Source organism: Trachurus trachurus (genome assembly GCF_905171665.1).
Source record: "Trachurus trachurus genome assembly, chromosome: 13".
NCBI lineage: Eukaryota > Metazoa > Chordata > Actinopteri > Carangiformes > Carangidae > Trachurus > Trachurus trachurus.
In genome coordinates this window covers 13318931-13341364 of record NC_139892.1, presented here as the reverse complement: position 1 = coordinate 13341364, position 22434 = coordinate 13318931, and the positions used below count along the sequence as shown (strand labels likewise).

General features: G+C 45.6%; 1 protein-coding gene across 1 annotated transcript in view; it reads right to left on the bottom strand.

Moving 5' to 3' along the window:
* ecel1 (endothelin converting enzyme-like 1) overlaps positions 1-14563 on the bottom strand; it is a gene marked incomplete at both ends in the record, with an annotated part of 57794 nt that extends 43231 nt beyond the window's left edge. The window contains 6 exons of the mRNA XM_083985817.1: positions 741-865; positions 8792-8884; positions 9142-9252; positions 10721-10789; positions 12066-12602; positions 14237-14563. Coding sequence (XP_083841943.1) covers positions 741-865; positions 8792-8884; positions 9142-9252; positions 10721-10789; positions 12066-12602; positions 14237-14563 — 1262 coding nt within the window. The remainder of the gene's footprint in view (positions 1-740; positions 866-8791; positions 8885-9141; positions 9253-10720; positions 10790-12065; positions 12603-14236) is intronic.
* Between the last annotated feature and the right edge of the window lie 7871 nt (positions 14564-22434).

Sequence of the window (22434 nt, the reverse complement as noted above, 5' to 3'; positions counted from 1 at the left end):
TGACTATTGGAGAGCTGTCAGCGGCTGTAACACACATCCTGACGCGCAGCCGCCTCAGAGGCCTCGTCTGGAGTCTGTCGGAGGAGGAGAGGGTGTGTGTGTGTCCGTCCGTCCGTCCGTGTGTGTCTGTCTGAGTTTGCAGGTGGTAGAAAGGTGCGGGTGCAGATCAATAATAATCAGCTGCGGTAGAAGTGGAAGTTCACCCAACAGTGACTCACCTCACACACACACACACACAAATGTGCACATAAATACATGCATAGCAAAACTCAAAACCCGATCCATACACCTTGTGACACTTTGTTGTAGCCAAAATTACTGTGGCAGCCCTAAACCAAAGACAACGCACACACACACAGACACACAGATACACACAGACACACACAGACACACACACAAACACACACAGACACACAAACACGCACACCACAAAACAACCTCAAACAAAAGCGCTTACTCACACACAAAAAGTACAGACTCAAAAATGCATGCATCTAATTTCATCGATTTTTCCACGCACCTCAGCGCCCTCGTCGTCCCCCCCCCTCCTCACCCACAACCCTCACCCCTCCTCAAAGAGTCGCCGATACACACACACACACACACACACACACACACACACACACACACACACACACACACACACACACACACACACACACACACACACACACACACACACACACACACACACACACACACACACACACACTCTCTCTCTCTCTCTCTTTTTATTCTACCTCTTCGACGTGGTCTTGATGATGTCAGAGACTTTCTGTATGTAGTCGGTGGCGAGCACCACGATCTCCTCGTCCTCTGAGAAGTTGTCGTGGAAGATTCGGTCCAACAGACGTTTCCAGTGAAGCTGAGGAGAGAAATAGAGTCACAGGGTTTATTTAAAACACTCCTCTGATTTATTATTATCTTAGTTTTTTTCTTTTTTGTGTTTGTGTTAAAGTCTGTATTTTCTTATTCTTCTGTGTTTTATTTAAAGTGTTGATTCATAAGGAGATACATTTGTGGTTTTAAAAACCCCAAAACCACCTCAGTGTAGTTTTCCATCTCCTCTCTCAGCTTCTCTTTAGAGCTCTAGAATCAACAGGTCGGTGTTAGCCAATCAGAAGAGAGGAGGCTCTGAGCCTCTCTTCTGATTGGCTGACTGTTTTCTGAAGCAATTCAATAAAAGCAGAGCAGATTTCAGAATAAAACACTCAGAGAAACCAAATCCTGCAAAGTGTTGGATGGATGGTGGGTCCAGGTGGTGAGGGGGCGGAGCTTAGTGATTGCTTTTGCTGTGATCACAAAGTGACAGGAAGTCCTGACGGCTGGTTTTAAGGCTCAGTTTCTGAATACAGTTTCTGAGTGCATTTCTCTGTGGACTGAGGCTTTGATACTTTCACAGTTTTAATATAGAACCTAGAGCTGCTTTATAATCACAATACACATGGACATCTACCTTTATACTGTATGGAGCTTTAATACAAACATCTACCTTTATACTGTATGGAGCTTTAATACAAACATCTACCTTTATACTGTATGGAGCTTTAATACAAACATCTACCTTTATACTGTATGGAGCTTTAACACAAACATCTACCTTTATACTGTATGGAGCTTTAATACAAACATCTACCTTTATACTGTATGGAGCTTTAACACTAACATCTACCGTTATACTGTATGGAGCTTTAATACAAACATCTACCTTTATACTGTATGGAGCTTTAACACAAACATCTACCTTTATACTGTATGGAGCTTTAACACAAACATCTACCTTTATACTGTATGGAGCTTTAATACAAACATCTACCTTTATACTGTATGGAGCTTACTGTCATGGTTTTGGTTTGATTTGGATTTTGTGTTGGCCTGTGCTTGTGTTTCTCTTTTTTTTCCTTCCCTCCGTTTAGGTGTGTGGTGACAGGGGGCGGAGCTGACCCACTTCCAGGTTGCACACCTGCAGCCAATTCCACCTTCATCAAGCTCCTCAAAAGCTCCTTCGCCAGTGCACCCAGCTGCCAGATTATTCCGTTCCATGCGGTAGTCACCACTCATTCAGTAAGTCTTGCCTGTCCTGCCAGCACCTTTTAGTAATTCCTCCGTTTTTGTTTCCCTGTTTTCAGACAGCCACGTTTTGGAGTCCACCGTGCCTTGGGTCAGCTCGTCCCCTGCCGCCACCACCTTTTCAGTTCTCGCCCCTCAGTTGGTGGTTGTTTTTCGTTTGTACTTTTGGACTTACCATTTTTTGTTAAAAAACTCTTTTCATTACTTGCACCCCCGAGTCCGGCTCCACACTCTGGTCCAAAACCCTCCCACCTGACAGAATAATCTGGCCAAGATGGACCAAGAGGAGTCGGATCGCTTCAACAAGGCGATAACAGCTCAGGGTGTTTTGCTCGGACAGCACGAGTCGGCGTTTGCTCACATAATTGAGACTCTACAACAATTAACCACGAACGTGGCGGAGATCGGCGGACGTTTGGACAACGTGGCAGCACAAGTCTCGTACCTCGCTGGAGCTGCCCATGGACTGGGTTCGCCATCTGATGCGCCAGCTGCGACCGGCACCAGGGCCGCATCTCCCAGGTCCGTGGCCACCCTGCCTCCTCAGCCTCGAGAGCCTTACATCCCCATCCCCAACAGGTACACAGGAGATTTAGGGACATGTGCTACTTTTTTGCACCAGTGTAATTTAGTGTTCAGCCAACAGCCTAGTACCTATGCTACAGATCGGTCCCGGGTCGCATTTATAATGAGTCTGTGTTCTGATAAAGCAGCCGCATGGACCCTAGCTATGTCAGAGAACAACCCTTTCTTGTGCTCAGACTTTGAAAGTTTTACAGAAGAGATGCGGAGAGTGTTTGACCACCCAGAGAGAGGCCATGGAGACCTATATTCATGACTCTCTGGCAGCAGGTCTCATCCGGCCCTCGTCTTCTCCAGTCGGTGCAGGGTTCTTTTTTGTGGCAAAGAAGGATGGGTCACTTCGACCCTGCATCGACTACAGAGGTTTGAATGACATAACTGTCAAAAACAAGTACCCATTGCCTCTGATTGACTCTGCTTTCTCTCCCCTGCGTGATGCCGTCCTGTTCATGAAACTGGACCTCCGGAATGCCTACCACCTGGTAAGGATTAAAGCGGCGTTCACACCGAACGCGATAGACGCGAATATAATCGCGCCAGACGCTTCATTTGCGCCGCTTGGTCATTTTGGATCATTCGCGTCCATCGCGTCATTCGCGCTAGACGCTCCGCCCGTTAATTAGATAACCGGTGATCTCAACCTGCTCTCTTTCCACGTCGATCGTGGCTGATATCACCACCGTTGCTGCACTGTAGCCTACAGAAACACTGGAAAACCGCGTGTGTGTGTGTGTGTGTGTGTGTGTGTGTGTGTCCGTACAGAGAAGTGACGTCGTCGGCTTGAACTCGGCGCTGATTGGATGTCACGGCGCGATGCCGCCTGAAAAGTTCAATATTTTCAACTTTTGATTCGCGCCGCTCCAGACGCTTCATTCGCGCCGCGTCTCATCGCACCAGACGCTCCATTCGCGCCGCCTCCGCCTGCATCGCGTGTCATCGCGCCATTTACATTGATTTTCAATGTAGAGTTGCCGCTCCATTCGCGTCTATCGCGTTCGGTGTGAACGCCGCTTAAGAAGGGAGATGAATGGAAGACTGCCTTTAATACTCATTTAGGACACTTTGAGTACCAGGTAATGCCATTCGGCTTAACGAATGCGCCAGCAGTTTTTCAAGCTCTCATGAACGATGTTCTTCGGGATATGCTTGATAAATTTGTTTTTGTTTACATTGATGACATTTTGATTTTCTCCCAGAGTGAGCAGGAGCATGTCAGTCATGTCCGGGCAGTTCTCCAAAGACTTTTAGAAAACAAACTGTTTGTGAAAGCTGAAAAATGCCAGTTTCATGCTCCCTCTGTTGGGTTTCTGGGGTATGTGGTTGGGCAGGGCCAGTTGGAACCCGATCCGACCAAGATTCAGGCTGTTTTGGACTGGCCAACTCCAGAGACCCGAAAACAGCTCCAAAGGTTTTTGGGTTTTGCAAATTTTTACAGGAGGTTCATCAGGAACTACAGTAGGATTGCAATACCATTAACTCAACTCACCTCTGTTAAGCGTCCCTTTTTGTGGACTCCTAGTGCTCAGGAGGCATTTGATGTTTTAAAGACTATGTTCTCCACTGCTCCTGTGCTCATTCATCCAGACCCAGATTTGCAGTTTATCGTGGAAGCTGATGCCTCCGACACAGGAGTTGGTGCCATTCTCTCCCAACGTTCTCCTGAGGATCAGAAGCTCCACCCCTGTGCATTCTTCTCACGTCGTCTGACACCTGCAGAGAAGAATTATGATGTGGGGAACAGGGAGCTTCTTGCAGTTGTGCTGGCCCTGCAGGAGTGGAGACATTGGTTGGAAGGTGCAGTACATCCTTTTATAGTTTGGACTGACCATAAAAACTTGGCTTATCTTCATTCTGCACGTAGACTCAATAGTCGTCAGGCCCGGTGGGCTCTGTTCCTGGGAAGGTTCCACTTCACCCTCACCTACCGCCCTGGGTCTCGAAATGCAAAGCCTGATGCCCTGTCACGCCAGTTTGCACCAGTGGTTGAAGAGACTCCGGCTGAGAGGATCCTTCCACCCACCTGTGTGGTTGGAGCAGCCAGGTGGGAGATCGAGAGGGTGGTCCAGGAGGCCCACCAAGATCATCCACCACCTGAAGCCTGTCCACCAGATCGCCTTTTTGTTCCCTCCTCCCTGAGGTCTCCTGTGCTCCAATGGGGACACGCCTCCAAGGTGGCGTGTCATCCTGGATATCACCGGACGCTTTCCCTCCTTCAACAGCGCTTCTGGTGGCCGTCCATGAGCACTGACACCAGGGAGTTTGTTGCCGCCTGCTCTGTCTGTGCCCGAAGCAAATCCTCCAACCGAGCTCCAGCTGGCCTCCTGCGTCCCTTACCTGTCCCTCAACGACCCTGGTCTCACATTGCTGTGGACTTTGTCACGGGGTTACCACCATCAGAGGGTAATACGGTAATTTTAACCATTGTTGATCGTTTCTCCAAGGCAGTCCATTTTGTTCCTCTGAAGCAGCTCCCCTCAGCATTGGATACAGCTGACCTGCTGGTGATTCACGTTTTCCGCCTCCATGGGATCCCCTCAGACATCGTTTCAGACCGGGGCCCCCAGTTCACCTCCCGGGTGTGGAGGGCTTTCTGCCAGGCGCTGGGGGCCTCTGTCAGCCTCTCCTCTGGGTATCACCCCCAGACCAACGGCCAGACAGAGCGCGCCAATCAGGATTTGGAGGCATCCCTGAGGTGTGTTGCAGCTCAACGCCCAGCCTCCTGGTCCACCCATCTGACATGGGTGGAATATGCCCATAACACCCTGGTCCATTCTGCCACAGGTATGTCACCGTTCATGGTTTCCCTGGGTTTCCAACCCCCTCTTTTCCCTAGTCAGGAGACTGAGATCGCTGTGCCATCGGTCCAGGCCCATCTTCGACGTGCCCGTCGGGTCTGGCAGGAGGCCCGGGCTGCCATCATACGGACCACGGAACGTAATCGCCGCATCGCCGACCGCCATAGGACTCCAGCCCCAGAGTATCAAGTGGGTCAACAGGTATGGCTGTCAGCCAGAGATTTACCGCTGCAAGTGGAGTCCAAGAAACTCGCTCCCAGGTACATTGGTCCATATCCTATTGACAAGATCATTAACCCCTCTGTGGTCAAACTTAAGTTGCCTCCTGCTCTCAAGATCCATCCTGCCTTCCATGTCTCTCTCCTGAAGCCCGTTGCTCTGAGTCCACTTAGCCCTCCGGCCGACCCCCCCCCCCTCCCGCCCGTATCATTGATGGGCACCCTGCACACACGGTCCGCCGGTTGCTGGACGTCCGTCGCCGGGGCCGTGGTTTCCAGTATCTCGTGGACTGGGAGGGGTACGGTCCTGAGGACCGGTCATGGGTGAGCAGGGCTCTTATTTTGGACAAGACTCTCCTTCGGGACTTTTATCGACGTTACCCTGGGAAACCAGGTGGGCCGCCAGGTGGCGTCCGTTGAGGGGGGGGTACTGTCATGGTTTTGGTTTGATTTGGATTTTGTGTTGGCCTGTGCTTGTGTTTCTCTTTTTTTTCCTTCCCTCCGTTTAGGTGTGTGGTGACAGGGGGCGGAGCTGACCCACTTCCAGGTTGCACACCTGCAGCCAATTCCACCTTCATCAAGCTCCTCAAAAGCTCCTTCGCCAGTGCACCCAGCTGCCAGATTATTCCGTTCCATGCGGTAGTCACCACTCATTCAGTAAGTCTTGCCTGTCCTGCCAGCACCTTTTAGTAATTCCTCCGTTTTTGTTTCCCTGTTTTCAGACAGCCACGTTTTGGAGTCCACCGTGCCTTGGGTCAGCTCGTCCCCTGCCGCCACCACCTTTTCAGTTCTCGCCCCTCAGTTGGTGGTTGTTTTTCGTTTGTACTTTTGGACTTACCATTTTTTGTTAATAAACTCTTTTCATTACTTGCACCCCCGAGTCCGGCTCCACACTCTGGTCCAAAACCCTCCCACCTGACACTTTAATACAAACATCTACCTTTATACTGTATGGAGCTTTAACACTAACATCTACCTTTATACTGTATGGAGCTTTAATACAAACATCTACCTTTATACTGTATGGAGCTTTAATACAAACATCTACCTTTGAATAAATAAATACAGAGTGATCATCAGTGATCAAACTGTTCAACGAAACATCTTATATCATGATATCTTTAATCTCTTGACCTGAATCCTTCAGACTGCACCTGCTTCTTCACACCCCAGAGTTCAGTAATGACCCATTAACGTTCAACCTCTAATCACCACTGAGATCATTCAGCTCACTTACCACAGGCTGTGATTTTTTTTTTAAATTTTTTATTGTGAATGAAAGTATTCTTGTTATAATATAATTTTTAGAGTCACTGTGGATGTAGGACCTTAGGAAACTACAGGATTCAATGTTAAAGAGCCACTTCATTAATTATCTAATAACACCTCAGCCTCTTAGTCTGACACTTTAAATCTACTGTGATGTGTAATGATGCTGATGATGGAGGCAGCTCAGTCTGTGACCTGGTCTGTCATCAAACAGGCTCAGAGGTTGCTGCTGGCAACAGGCCTGCAGCTGGAAAAACAGCAGGACGAGCCAAAAGACAAAACAAAAAAACAAAGTTCCTGGGAATAAAGAATATAAATACTTCAGAATAAAACAACAACTACAAACACACAGGGAAGTGTTGAGAGTGAAGGAGAGGAGGTGAACATGTTGTCAGCAGCTCAGGTTCACTGACGACACCGTGGTGTGTTTAAAGGTTGTTACGTCCTGTTTGATGAATATCTATGGATTTGTTTATCTTTATTAGACCTTAAAGGCATAAATTATGCTTTTAAAACTTTGATTTTGCCTACAAACTCAGAAATGTAACATATGACATCTACACATACACGATATCACTTAAAATACACTATATAGTTATCACATACATCCTCTAGATAAATGTTATGTAAAATTAGTGCATGTAGATATACATTAAAATGTCTGTATGACTGATTTTCATACATTGTCACCACATATGCTTAAGATATATACTCAATTATATATGTAAGACTATTAAAACAACATATATATGAAATTATGTCTATCTAAAAAAGTTATTCTCATTAATTTCTGTTTACTTTGATCATTTTTATGTCTATCTTTCCACTGTTAAAGTGGTATAACAATATTACTATATTAAATCTAAATATATTGAGATTTATGTAGTTATGTATGAAGAAATCTCTGCAGTTTGAAGTATTTATCTTAAATGTGCACACTTTTCTAACATGTAAATTCAACATATCTACGTTTCCACATGTTTGAGGTCGTCAGAGAGTTGGACGTGTTAATTAAAGAGGTGGAGACTCTGGTTTCACCTGTGCAGGTGTAAAAACATTAAACATCTCTCTTTAGTCGACAAACTGAGGAGATCTGAACAAACTGCCTCTGATCATTCACGTTCACATTTTCTGCTTTTGCTTTCACTTCAGGGAAACCGTGTTTTCTTTTTTGTTTTTCAGTTAATTGCACCCTGGTGTCTTTTTAACTGATGATTTTTTTTTCTTCCGCTGAGTTCAGACTGAGTGACACAGCTCCAGGGTTTTACATGAATTCAGATCAGACGTTAAAAAAACAAACAAACAAATGAGACAGAAACACTGAAGCTGTTATTTTCTCTCTCTCTCTCTCTCTCTCTCTCTCTTTTCGCAGCTTTGGTTGAATCTAATCTGCTTCTTTCCACGTTTCTGCGTTTCCTCGTCAGAGCCGCTCACGTCTCTTTCATTCACACTCAGCCTCACACACGCACACACACACACATACACACTCTCTCTCTTCTTCTTCTTCTGTGTCGTTTCTTCTTTTTGGCTGAGGAGCTAAAAATCAGACTCTTATCATTCTGTCAGTACGTCTCCTCCTCCCTCCCTCCCTCCCTCCCTCCTCGGCCATGAAACATCTTGAGGACTCTCTGTTGATGTTCCCGCTGCTTCACAGAGGAGCCTCCACCTTCTCGTCTCACCCACCATGTGTCTCCTCCCTCCCTCCCTCCCTCCCTCCCTCCCTCCCGCAGGCCTCACAGCTTTTGTGAGTCACTTGCTTCTGTTCAAAATTCACGTGCGGACGTGTATCTATAACTCATGCATATATACCGAGTGTGTGTGTGTGAGTGTGTGGGTGTGTGTGTGTCTATCACTCACACTGGGAGCGATGCGCTGCAGCTGCCTCAGGGTGATACGGTTATACATGGTGCTGATGTCCTTTCTCTGGTCATCATATTCTGACACAGTGATCTGGAGAGAGAGAGAGGAAACAATTAAACTTCATACAGTACACTTCACACACACACACACACACACACACACACACACACACACACACACACACACACACACACACACACACACACACACACACACACACACACACACACACACACACACACACACACACACACACACACACACACACACACACACAAACACACACACATACAGTATGCACATACTGTATGCATGAACACACAAACACACGGGAGCAATCAGCTCACATTGGCCAGACGGGTCTCCAGCTGTATAATCTCCTTGGACTTCTGCGTGGCGTTGTGAGCTCCCAGCATGCTCAGCAGGCGCTCCATCAGGGCCTTGTACGCCACCAGGATCTGCGGAGCACAAGTGACATCAGCGCTAATAGACGAGGAGGAGGAGGAGGAGGAGGAGGAGGAGGCAGCAGCAGCGGCGACATCATCAGTAATGGTCGGTGACGGGGAGGTGACATGTGGCAAAGTGGACGGGATAACAAGAGCACAGCAGGTGACAGAGGGAAAAACAGGTGGATTGATGAAGATGAGAGGAAGATGAGATTCAGCAGGACAGATGGAGGGAGAGAGGGAGAGAGGGAGGAGGAGGAGAGGAGGAGGAAGAGAGGAGGAAGAGAGGAGGAGGAGGGAGCCTGAAGGAGGTCAAGTGGTGATGAGAAGGAGGGATCCCCCACCAAGGGAAAGGTTATGAATTAACAGACACAATATAAAAGTGCAAAGTCTCACAGCAACGGAGAAGAAAGTGTGAGCGACATGAGGTCCAAACTGACACTGGAGGTTGTTTTAATGTTCGATTTAGACGCTGAAGAGTGATCGAATCAGCTGTTAATGCCCAGGTCTGAACGGGATCTTAGGTTTTAACATGAAATATGAAACATGTTGATTTTATCTGGCTTCATGTGAATCTGTCTCAGTGATAATTCACCAATCATCTACTCACGGCCATGCCAACTTTCAGAGTCATCATAACGCTTTAGGAGTTCCAGGGGGGTCCGGCTGGCAACAGGTTTTCATATAATAGCGGCAGATAGAGTTCACTTTTGAATCGTCCAAAACACACACTATGAAACATCCAGATACCTCCATACTGCTCGTCTGTACTGACCCAAGTGTCCTGAAGCGGCAACATGGAAAAGTTGTTAAGAAAAAACTAATTTGATCTGATTTTAGCCTTGTCGTAGCAGTAGCTCCCAGTGGCTGCATTGATGTTTGTGCTTTTATGATGGAAACACAGAAGAACATCTCGCAGCAAATCTCACGCAGCCACTGGGAGCTTCTGCTACAACAAGGCTAAAAACAGAGATCAAATTTTTATTTTTTATATTTCCCGAACAACTTCTTCATGTGGCGGCTTCAGGACACTTGGGTCAGTACAGACGAGCAGTATGGAGGTATCTGGATGTTTCATAGTGTGTGTTTTGGACGATTCAGAAGTGGCCACTATATGAAAACTTGTTGCCAACCGGACCCCCCTGGAACTCCTAAAGCGTTTTGATGACTCCAACAAAGTTCTCCAAACCCTTCCTTGGCATGACGGTGAGTAGAAAATTGGTGAATTATCGATTTTGGGTGAAGTATCCCTTTAAAAGGTTCAAACTCACACACAGTTCGTTCTACAGCGATTTAAAGACGCTCAAACCGAAGCTGAGACCTGGTCCTGCAATAAAGTGTCTGTTATTTTATTTCAAACTAAAAGAGATGAAGCTCAGCGGCTGAAAAAATGTAAAAACAAGAACAACAAAAAAACACTGATCAGAAGGTGGAGAAATGAGAGGAAGAAGAAGAAAGAGGTCGGAGGGGGCAGGTTTACCTTCACACTGTCCTCATCCTGTCCAAGATAGAGGCTCCTCTCAGGTAGTGTGAGCCCCTCCTGATCAATCTACACACAAACACACACACACGGTGTCAGAAGCTCATATGGTAATTTTTTGCCACATAAACACATATGTGACATGTGTTGTTAAGCCTGCGACAGATGCAAAATGTCAGCGCTGACAGCTGTGACACATGAGCTAAACATATAAATTATTCATATAACATTAAATTAAATGTGTGTCGGAGTCGAGCTCCATCTTTCATTCATCAAATCTCAGACACTGAACGAATATTATTCAGCTCTGTGTTTTACTGAAAACATGATAAGAAACTTCTCTCAGAGAAGGTTTGTTCAGACTGAATGTAAAAGTCATAGGTCATAGGTTTATATCTGTTATAAGTTGAAATAAAGCTCCATATTTGCTTCTTCTCCTGTGTTTTATACTGTATGGAGCTTTAACACAAACATCTACCTTTATTTTGAAGGAGCTTTAATACAAACATCTACCTTTATTTTGGAGGAGTTTTAATACAAACATCTACCTTTATTCTGAAGGAGCTTTAATACAAACATCTACCTTTATTCTGAAGGAGCTTTAACACAAACATCTACCTTTATTTTGGAGGAGTTTTAATGCAAACATCTACCTTTATTTTGAAGGAGTTTCAATGCAAACATCTACCTTTATTCTGAAAGAGCTTTAATACAAACATCTACTTTTATTTTGAAGGAGTTTTAATACAAACATCTACCTTTATACCGTATGGAGCTTTAATACAAATGTCTACCTCTATTCTGAAGGAGCTTTAATATAATTGTCTACCTTTATTTTGAAGGAGTTTTAATACAAACATCTACCTTTATTTTGAAGGAGCTTTAATACAAACATCTACATTTATTTTGAAGGAGTTTTAATACAAACATCTACCTTTATTTTGAAGGAGTTTTAATACAAACATCTACCTTATTTTAGAGGAGTTTTAATACAAACATCTACCTTTATTCTGAAGGAACTTTAACACAAACATCTACCTTTATTTAGAAGGAACTTTAATACAAAATCTACCTTTATTTTGGAGGAGCTTTAATACAAACGTCTACCTTTATTTTGGAGGAGTCTTAATACAAACATCTACCTTTATTCTGAAGGAGCTTTAGCACAAACATCTACCTTTATTCTGAAGGAGCTTTAATACAAACATCTACCTTTATTCTGAAGGAGCTTTAGCACAAACATCTACCTTTATTCTGAAGGAGCTTTAATACAAACATCTACCTTTATTCTGAAGGACTTCCTTTGGCAGTTAATAAAAGTCCTAAATTAACTTCCTGTTCTCACCCTGATGGCGTTCCTCGAGGAGTTCTTGTCGTCCACGTTGACGGTGAGGGAGAAGAAGACGGCGGTGCTGTACACCCCCTGGGTCCGGTACAGCAGCTCGTTGAAGTCCGGCCTCTGCGGAGCGTCCTCCCTCTCCCAGCCGGCGGCCCCGGGCGGCGCTCCCACCAGGTCCCAGCCGCCGCAGCTGTCGATCACCTCCGTCATGGGCGCCGAGCCGAGCCGGTCGATGTCCTGGATGTTGACGCAGGATCGGTAAAACTCCTTGACCTTGCGCTCGGCGGAGTCGGGCTCGCGCCGGCGTATGGGCTCCAGCAGGAGGCGCTGCAGCTTCTCCTCGTTGTGCTCCCCGATGGCGGTGATGATGCCGTAGCTGAGCTTGTCCTCGGGGATGCTGTGGCGCCGCATCCAACCGCCGCACGCAAAGGAGTAGAAGTCCTGGCAGGGCTGGATGGTCGGGTCGATGTTGGCCTGGACGAAGCGAGCCGCGCGCACCAGCGAGCGGCGGCGTTGGCAGTCGTGCCGGCACTGTGGGTCGTGCTGGTCCTCGAAGTCAAAGAGATCTTTATTATTATCCCCTGGGGGCAATTTGTTTTGCAGTAAGAGTAATAAGTACCAAAGAAATCTAATACTCAAGTAAAGTACATATCCAGAGGATTTGTACTTTACTTGAGTATTAGATTTCTTTGGTACTTATTGCTCTTACTTGAATACATTTCCAAGACAAATATTTTTACTTTTACTCAAGTTAATTTCTAGGAAGGCTGAAAAGTACTTGTTACTTTCAGGTCTGCTCTTTTTTTTTCTAAAATACTATTGGACACAAGCTGTGTTTGTCAAAGAAGGAAACCCTAACCCCTAAAAGCAGCACATCAGTGCAGCTGGTTTCAAAGAGTTAATTCTCAGAAACAAGAGTTAAAAGGTCCTTAAATTCATTTAGAAAAAAATATAGTAATTCATTGATGTGAAAAACAAGAAATTTACTCTTACTCTTACTTTTACTTAAAGTAAATTTAAAAGCATGTACTTTTGGATACTTAAGTACCTTTAAACGCAAGTACTTTTTTACTCTTACTCGAGTAACATGTCGACTGAGCTACTTTTACTTGTAATGGAGTAAATTTTTACCAGTAGTATTTGTACTCTTAATCAAGTACTGGGGTCGAGTACTCTGTCCATCTCTGCAGGCAGGTACAACAATCACTTCATAAAATCATTCAGGAGTCCAGTGGCAACAGGAACAAATTAGTTTTTTTAGCCTATTTGTCCTACACCTTGGGACAACATATCTTCTGCCAGAGGGGAGCAGAGTGAACTCCTTGAAGAGTGGGTGGCTCTGGTCACCCAGTACAGCACGCACTTTCTTCAAGGTCCTAATGTTGTACAGTTCATTAAGGTGGTGTAGGTAGACTCAAACCTGCAATCTTGCTGCAATTTTTTGTGAGCCCTTGCAGTCGATTTTTAATCTTGATGCTGATTTAGCCGTACCAGCAAATAAAAGCGAATGTGAGCACAGACTCGATAAAACAAGAATAAAACATTTGCATTAAAGTATTGTCCACATTAAAATTACGAAGTTTACGATAAAAATACATACGCTGATGTACTTCCTTGCACACTGCGTCCACTTGAGGCTCAAAAGTAAGCTTGTTGTCAACCAGAATGCCCAGATATTTGTACTGGTTGACAACTTCCACTACCTGGTTATTCAAAACCACAGGTGGGGTGACTACTAGGGGTGGGAGAAAAAATCGATTCACATAAATATCGCGATATCTTTTTTGACGATTTTTAAATCGATTTTTTTTTTTCAAAAATCGAATTTTTTTTTTTGTGCAATGTGCATTTGTTAGCCTTTTTTACATACAGAGAGTACAGGTTTTGAAAAGGGTTATAAGGGTATAAAGTTCACTTTATAATGAAGTATGTTAATTTATAGGCTCCTACAGTATTTGTGTGCAGATCAATCTTAAAAATGCAGACTAAAAATCGAGAGAATCTGCAATATCGTAGAATCGCAATTTAAATCGAATCGCCATCCAAAAAATCGTACAAGAATCGAATCGGGAGAAAAGCATATCGTCCCAGCCCTAGTGACTACAGGATTCTTCCCAAAATCTATAGTCATTTCTTTGGTCTTAGCCACATTGATAGTTAAAAACGAGGACTCATACCTCCGCGTCCAGCGAGATGAACTTGAGCGCCAGCATGCTGCCGAGGATCACGCACATGCCGGCGGCGAACACCAGCGCCGACAGGAGGCAGATCTCCCTGCGGCTCCAGCGGGGGAGTCCTCCTCCGCCGCCGCTGCCGGAGCCGCTTGGGTCTTTGTTGCGGCCGTTGGACCAGGCGCCGCCCCGGCCGCGGCTCACGTGGCGGTCCAAGCTGCCGCCCAGGTGGAGGGTCATGCCGTTGCTGAGGATGTCGCTGCTGTAGCGGCCGCCGTACTTCACTGCCTGGAACTCGTCGTAGTGGGCGGTCAGCGAGTAGGTCTTCTCCATGGCAGAGTGGAGAGAGTTTGTGGGTGGGTGAGGGGTTCGAACAGGTGGACGTCGGTCGGTGTGTCTGTCTGCGCTCAGAGTTCGGTCATTACGGAGACAGACGTCAGGACTCGGCACAGAGGAGTCACGGTCCCGTCAGCCTCTTTAGGCAAAATCCACCTCCTTTTTCTTTTTTTTAATTCCTTTGAAATCAGAAGTCGGCGGAGCGAGCGACTCCCATTGTAGACGAGGAATCTCAGGGGTCCTGCTCTCTCTCGCTCATCCTTTCCTTTCCCATTTGCTCTCCCCCTCCTCCCTCTCTCCAACCAGTTACAGGTCACCTGTCGATAAAAATAGAAATGAGACAGCGAAGACACGACAGGGAAAGACAGAGAGAAATTGAATCGGCAACAGCATGAGAATGACAAAACCCAGCGTCTGCTTTGGCACACTGTCCCACTTTGTTTCTGTGCTGTTGTTGTTTGTTTTGTCTTCTGAAGCTGCAGAATTGATCGGCGATAGTCATCCCTCAGGGGGGACGAGGCCCCCGGGTGACGCACGGCTCCTGATCGATCAGCGGAGGAAGACGGGAGGAGAAAGAGCTGAGCATCAGCTGGACACGGAGAGGAGTGGCAATCACCATAACTTAGCCCGTGTCACTGCAAATTGATGTAAAACTTTTTATTATTATGGAGGGACAGGAAGGATTTATGTCCTCTCTCACACACACACACACACACACACACACACACACACACACTAGAGCACCAGCTGATCCTCTGTGGAGATTTTAGAGGAATAACAAGTTATCACATTACAAGCAGCTGCCAAAACATAAGAACGAAGGGAGTGAAGTAAGGAAGGAAGGAAGGAAAGACAAAGGGAAAGATGGGAGGAAAGAAGGAATGGGAAAAAGGAAGGAAGAAGTAAGGATGAGGGGAAGGAAGGGAGGAAGGGAGGGAAAAAGGATTGTGGAAAGAAGGAAGGGAAAGGGAAGGTAAGAAAGATGGAGGAAGGGAACAGATTTGTTCAAGGAAGGAAGATGGGAAGGAAAGAAAGATGGAGGGATAGGGAACAGATCAAGTCAATTTGATCAAAAGAGGAAGGAAGAAGAAGTAAGGATGAAGGGAAGGAAGGAAGAAAGGGAGGGAAAGGGAATGTGGAAAGAAGGAAGGGAAAAAAGAAAGGAAAGAAAGATGGAGAGAGGGAACAGATTTGTTCAAGGAAGAAAGAAGGAGGGAAGGAAGGAAGTAAGGGAAAAGGGATTGTGGAAAGAAGGAAGAGAAAAGGGAAGGAAAGAAAGATGGAGGGATAGGGAACAGATCCGGTCAATTGGATCAAAAGAGGAAGGAAGAAGAAGTAAGGACGAAGGGAAGGAAGGAAGGAAAGAAGGAAGGGAGGGAAAACGGATTGTGGAAAGAAGGAAGGGAGAAAGGGAGAAAGGAAGGAAAGAAGTGACTAATGTTCCATCAGAGCAGAAACGCTGGTCGTCTTCCTTCCTCTCACATTAACACAACTTCAGGCTCCTCTCCATCGTTAGCATCGTTAGCGCCACACACTGATGACATCATCCACACACACACACACACACACACACACACACACACACACACACACACACACACACACACACACACACACACACACACACACACACACACACACACACACACACACACACACACACACACTTTCACATCCACATTCTTCTTGCTGCAAATGTGCAACACTAAAGGTCTTTGTGTGACCGATGTTGTTCTGGTCTGCCCTGAGCGGGTTTCAAACCGGGGTCTCCCGCACCGCGACAATGCTAACCGTTTCACCAAGAGGTCAATGGCCTCTTGGCGAGTAAGTTAGCACGTCTTTCATGGCTGAGTGAGTTTAACTTCAGTACCGCTAACCGCCACACGCCGTCACTTCTCCCTACTGGTGACTATACCCGCGGACCTCCGTAACACGTGCACACCGAGTCTTTTTTTTAATTTCTGTTCCAAACTTCGGAAAGGGAGACCAAAGTGTTAAAGCAGTGAGGACGAATTTGTGGTCCTCTCACTGATCGAAAAATAAAAAGAGAAAAAAAACAACAAAATAATGTGTCCATCCCATCCTGAGAGGACGTCAAGAGCGAGGAGACCTCAAGATCACGTCAACAGTTTATTTTTGGATGTCAGGTAGTTTGTTAGCTCTCCTGGAGCCACACGTTAAAAAGAAGCAACCAACTTCCATGATCCTGAACAGCGGCTGGCGCGCACACACACTTTTTACGGGTGTGAAAAACGCAGAAAATCGAACCTGTTCCTAAATTTTGGATGGATGAAAGAGTCAGATGATCGACACAACATGAGGTCGAAATTATTTTTAAACGTGCGGCAATTTCGGACGGAAAAAACTTTTAACTGAGTCAAACTTATGAATTTGCATCAACGCGTTGTTCACTAGTTTTTACTGATAAAGTGAGCACTACGCCGGGATTCCACTGGATGCGGAACGATTCCGAAACGGGTCCGCTACGGAACGGCTGCGTACTCCGACCATGACTCCGACTCCGTCAACTCACACCGGTTCCGTCCGTGATGTTGATTGTTGCGGCTCCGCCGCACAGCGAGAACACGTGATCTCGCGATAAAGCAGGTTGTAGTTTCCATAAAGTGAACCACAAAATCAAAAACAATTAATTTAATCCAGAGGAGTAGTAGAGAAACAACTTGGTGCTGACCTGACTTGATTTTACAATCTCCTTGTCCATGGTGTAAACGGGGTGAAATGATGTCTGAAAACCTCCGAGCTGCTGACTTCAGGCTGGTCGCTGCCCATTAGCCTACAACGTTTTCAAGGTGTAAAGCAGGAAATTTGCTCCGCTGTAAACATGGTATTTTATTTAGAAAATTAACCGGGTGTTTTATTTTGTATTTTGCCCGCGATTTCCTGTCTTACACGACCTGCTCTGTGCTGCTTGATGCGCCGTGCTCCGGCGTCCGGCAAAAATAGAAGCTCTGCGTATCTTTTGCGAGGGCTGCCGGATGCCGGTGCCATTCCGGATCCACGACGCAGCGGACCCGGAGTCGGTGGACGCTCACACGGTGATTATAATTAATACGTAACGGCTCCGCCGCCGTACCGGAGCGGATCTGCAGCCGTTCCGCATCCAGTGGAATTTAGGCGTAAGACTCTACAACATTAACACACACAGATGAAAACACAGTGTTTTCTGTTTGTCTACATGCAGCAGCAGCAGCAGCATCACCGGCCGTTGGACACTGACTGATAAATTGTTTTCTGGATGCTGCTGAGTTTCAACGTCCTTCTCCCTCTCTGTATACTATGTGTGTGTTTGTTTGTTAGTGTGTGTGTGTGTGTGTGTGTGTGTTTTCCGTGCCTAGCCACAGTGAACTTGCTAAAAGCTGTGAAGGCGATCTGTGAAAATTGATCTGCTATCTCCTCTTGGAATAGCAACCCTCAGCACTGATGTCTTTAACAAGCTCTCTGCAGCCTTATGGGAGCGCAGATAAGAAGAAGGAAAAGGAGAAGAAGAAGAATAAAAGAAAGGAAGACACAGAATGAAAGGACGAAAAGAAGAAGTTGGGGTTTTCACAGGTGAGCAGAGATGAAGAGGAGGAGTATTATGGAATAATCCAGAAGTGCATGATTAATGGTTCGGTGCAACGCGGCCAGGCAGGAAGTAAAGGCTGAATTAAACTTTCCACAGAGCGGTGACATAAATTTTGTCATGTGGTCATGTCTGCTGCACAAAATTAATGATGCCGTGGTGTGTGTGTGTGTGTGTGTAGTGTAGTATAGTGTGTAGTGTTGTGAGCTGCAGAGCTGCTCCCTCTTGTTAAAACACATTTTTTAATCTCTAAGTGTTTCAGTTGTCAGGATCCTGTAGGATTCAATGTTTAGTAAAAACTCGGGATGTCTGAGTTCTGCTGCTGCTCCAGCGCCTCCTACTGGTCGATCCCTAAACGCACACTATACACTATATAAAGAGCTTGTCTAGTCTTTGGGTGTATTCAGACATGTGGCTCGTTTGCTTTGTTCCGATTCAGTGGCTAAAACAACAATTGTTGCATTTTTTCTTTTGGGTCATTTGTGTTCACACAGTAACAGTCTCAATCTGTCCAAAGTTGTAAACAAATGCCATGTGCGAACCAACTGTTCTCTCATTGGTCAGAAACAGTCCTACAGGCTACAGTCCTCAACGCAGGCGTCCCCTGTTCGAATCCCGCGCTGGGCAGACCTTTCCTGCATGTCATTCCCCCACTCTCTGCCTCCCCCTTTCCTGTCTATATCACTATGTGCTATCAAATAGAGGTGAAAAAAAGCCCAAAAATATACTTAAAACAAAAAAACAACTCTGTCTCATAACGTCCTGTTATTATCTCATAGCGTGGTGAATGTGCAGGTCACAACTTGACCACCAGAGCGTTTTGGAGTTGTTGGATTGTGTATTTGATGAGTTTGATGAGGGAAACCAAGAAATCCCATTAGCCTCCGTAGCGTAGCTCAGGGCCGCTCGCGGCTCTGCTCCGCCGTTCTAAAAATAGCTTGCACCGACAATTAAAGGTAACGAACCTACTGCTATGACTATAGAGATTATGGCAATGGGCCAATTTGCCAAAAATGTTGAACTGTCCCTTCAGTATAGTCACTTAAGTCACTTCAGTTTTAAGCCTGGGAGAAGACGGGAAGAAACTGATCATCACACTGCGGAGTGTGTGTCTCTACACTGTCCACATGCTAACAGCTCAGTTAGCAGTTGACAACGAGTGAAGGGAGGTAAGGGGGGAGGAAAGAGGGGGGAGGGAGGTTTTGCAGAGTGTGAGAAAACGGGTGAAAGTCAAGGATAGAGCGTCTCTGTGCTGTGTCATTATCAATTCAACATATCATCCATCAATCGTCCGCCTGCTTTACACGCAGACACACACACACACACACACAGCATCATGATAATAATAATAGCCTAATAATAATGTGATTATGTTAAATTACAACTCAAAATACATGAATTCTCTCTCCACAACTTCTCTCCTCTCCAACATGCACTCATGTGTCAGAAATCCTTAGGTATTATAATAAATTATGACATGCATGTACACACACACACTCACACACATACAGACACAGACACACACACAGACACGCACACACACTTAGTGGACACCCAGCGCATGGCTAATGGATTGGATCTTGTGGGTACCATCACATAGAGAGGCATGCATGATGAATGGCTATTTACCGAACATGACAGGGCCTAATATCTGAGAGTTATACTAATACTGCTGCGCACACACACACACACAAACACACACACTCTATCTAATATAAACACACACGCACGCTCTCTCTCTCTCTCTCTCTCTCTCTCTCTCTCTCTCTCTCCAACATAAACACACATATTCACACAGAGCACATACATACATGGACACTGGACTTAAACCACAAACACACCTGCTGCTGATGCGTAACGCTCTGTTTGTGGAGCATTTCCCACAATGCACCTGTACCAGGAGCTTCACCACCGAGTCCTGTTGAAACCCAAAACGAGCCACAGCATCTTTAATGGGGAACTTCCCTCAAGTGAAGGCAGCAGCCCCCTGGTGGCCTGTGACGGTACTGCAGCTCATTTATAACCAGTAGATCCAAAGTTTTTTAGAGTTCAATTTTGTAACAGAGTTTAAAATTAATCATAAATATGTAAAAGGCACTTATTTATATTAAAAAAGTAATGAGAACTGATAAAACAGGGAGATTAAAATCTTATATATCTCCTCTTGTCTTGATGTCTGATTTGTCTTTTTTCTTTTTGTCCAATGTGAAGTTCAGTTTGGTTTTTTATGTTGAATTTGAATTTAATGTCATTTATGAACCCTGGGAAAACAACCAGGATAGAGGCTTAACCAAATTTGCATACAGACTGTCACTATTATGGGTCAATATGAATGAATTATGATGGACATGTCTGGACTGAGCACAGATCAGTCCACAGATATTATTTTATTTCATGTTATTAACCGTCTCAGCCTTTCGAACCTGTTGTCGAGTTCTCTGGGGCAGTTCCTCGGAGCCTTTTTGTTGTTTTGAGGACGTAAATGTAAAAAATTTACAGTCACTTTCCTGCTCTGTCACTTTTACACTGTTCCATTTCAGCACAAGTTATTTCCTCTCCTTCACAGAAGAGTCGCTGATTCACGGATTCTCTCCACTCCACCTCGAAAAATACAATGATAAAAAAAAAAATCTGTGATCTGTGCCCCTGAACTGTGAGCCGATGCCACTTCCTCTGCTCTGTTACCAGCCGACTGGTGATGATGGTTAAAGGCCGGAGCGGCAGAGCCAAAAGAGAAGAGTCAGTGATGCAGATGTTGACGTATCGACAACCAGACGTCTAAAACTTGTTGCCTCAGAGAGACGCAGGTCAAAGATCAGAGGTCTGAGCTGAGACAAACTGCTCATCACGCTCTGCTGGTCGCCTCCTGCGCCTCTCTCTCTAACCTCTAACGATAAATCCTCAGTGGCGATCGATAGGTGATCAATAAGAGGAGGCTCTTATTGATCACATGGTGAGGTTCACATCGCTGCTCCGGTGGAATTCAGCGTGTCCTGTAGTTGTTTCCTGCTCCTCACACGTCTGGATTCTTCCTCTGGCAATAGTACTAATGCGATAGCTACTTTCCATAAAAAAGAGCTTGGAAATTAAAGGGATAGTTCAACATTTTGGTAAATTCACCCATTGCCATAAAGCCTATAGTTTTATCAGTAGGTTCATTACCTTTAATTGCTGGTGCAAGCTGTTTTTAGATCGGCAGGGCAGAGACGCAAGCCGCACAACACTTTCACATTTCCCTCATAAAACTCATCAAATACACAATCCACTCCAACTCCAAAACGCTCTGGTGGACAAGTTGTGACCTGCACATTCACCACGCTATGAGACAATCATATAGCATTATGTAACATTACGACACATGATGCAAATACTCAGAACTACTTTCTCTTTTGAAATCCCTCCGCCCAGCAGCCATGTCTGGAAACTCCCATTAGCCTCCGTAGCGTAGCTCTGAGCAGCTCGCGGCTCTGCTCCGCCATTCTAAAAATAGCTTGCACTGACAATTAAAGGTAACGAACCTACTGCTATGACTATAGGGATTATGGCAATGGGCCAATTTGCCAAAATGCTGAACTATCCCTTTAAGAAAGTATGAATTATTTTTGTGAATTCTAATTGAAATGTACAATCTATGTGCTTTCGCTTTGTTTGCTGATTATGTTTTCTGGCTGACAGTGTGAAGCTGTGTCTTGTAAGCCGTTATACACATCAATACATAAAATTCAATATTCAATACAAGAGGTTTGTTTGTGTCCTGCAGCCGATCGATTGATCGAAAACAAATGAACAAATATTTAAAGACACAGTTGATCGATTGGAGGTCGATCGGAGCTTAGACGAGCTTCATCAACACATCATCATCATCGTCGTCACAGTGAAACCTCACACTGCTCCCCTCGGCCCTTAGGAAACAGCAGATGTGTTGCAGGTTGCGGAGCGGAGTCACCTGAGGTCGCAACGAGCGCCAGAGGCCGCGTTACAGAGGCCGTAAAAAAAAAAAAGGGAAATCTGTTCTCACTCACTCTGTCTTATTTACTGTCGGATCAATACGGCAACAAAAAGAGGGGAGGGGGGGGGGGGGGGGGGGGGGGGGGGGGACTGCTGCTCTGTAACCAAACACGTGATGTGTTAAAATATAAAACAACAAAACAAAACAACAACAACCCACAATGCACCTCTGCTGCAGCTTTAAGAGCAGCTCGGCCCCTCGTCGTCGGCACACGGTTCAACTCCGACTCAGAACTCTCTGCAGTTTGTCATGATGTTTGGTGGCACCCATGAATCA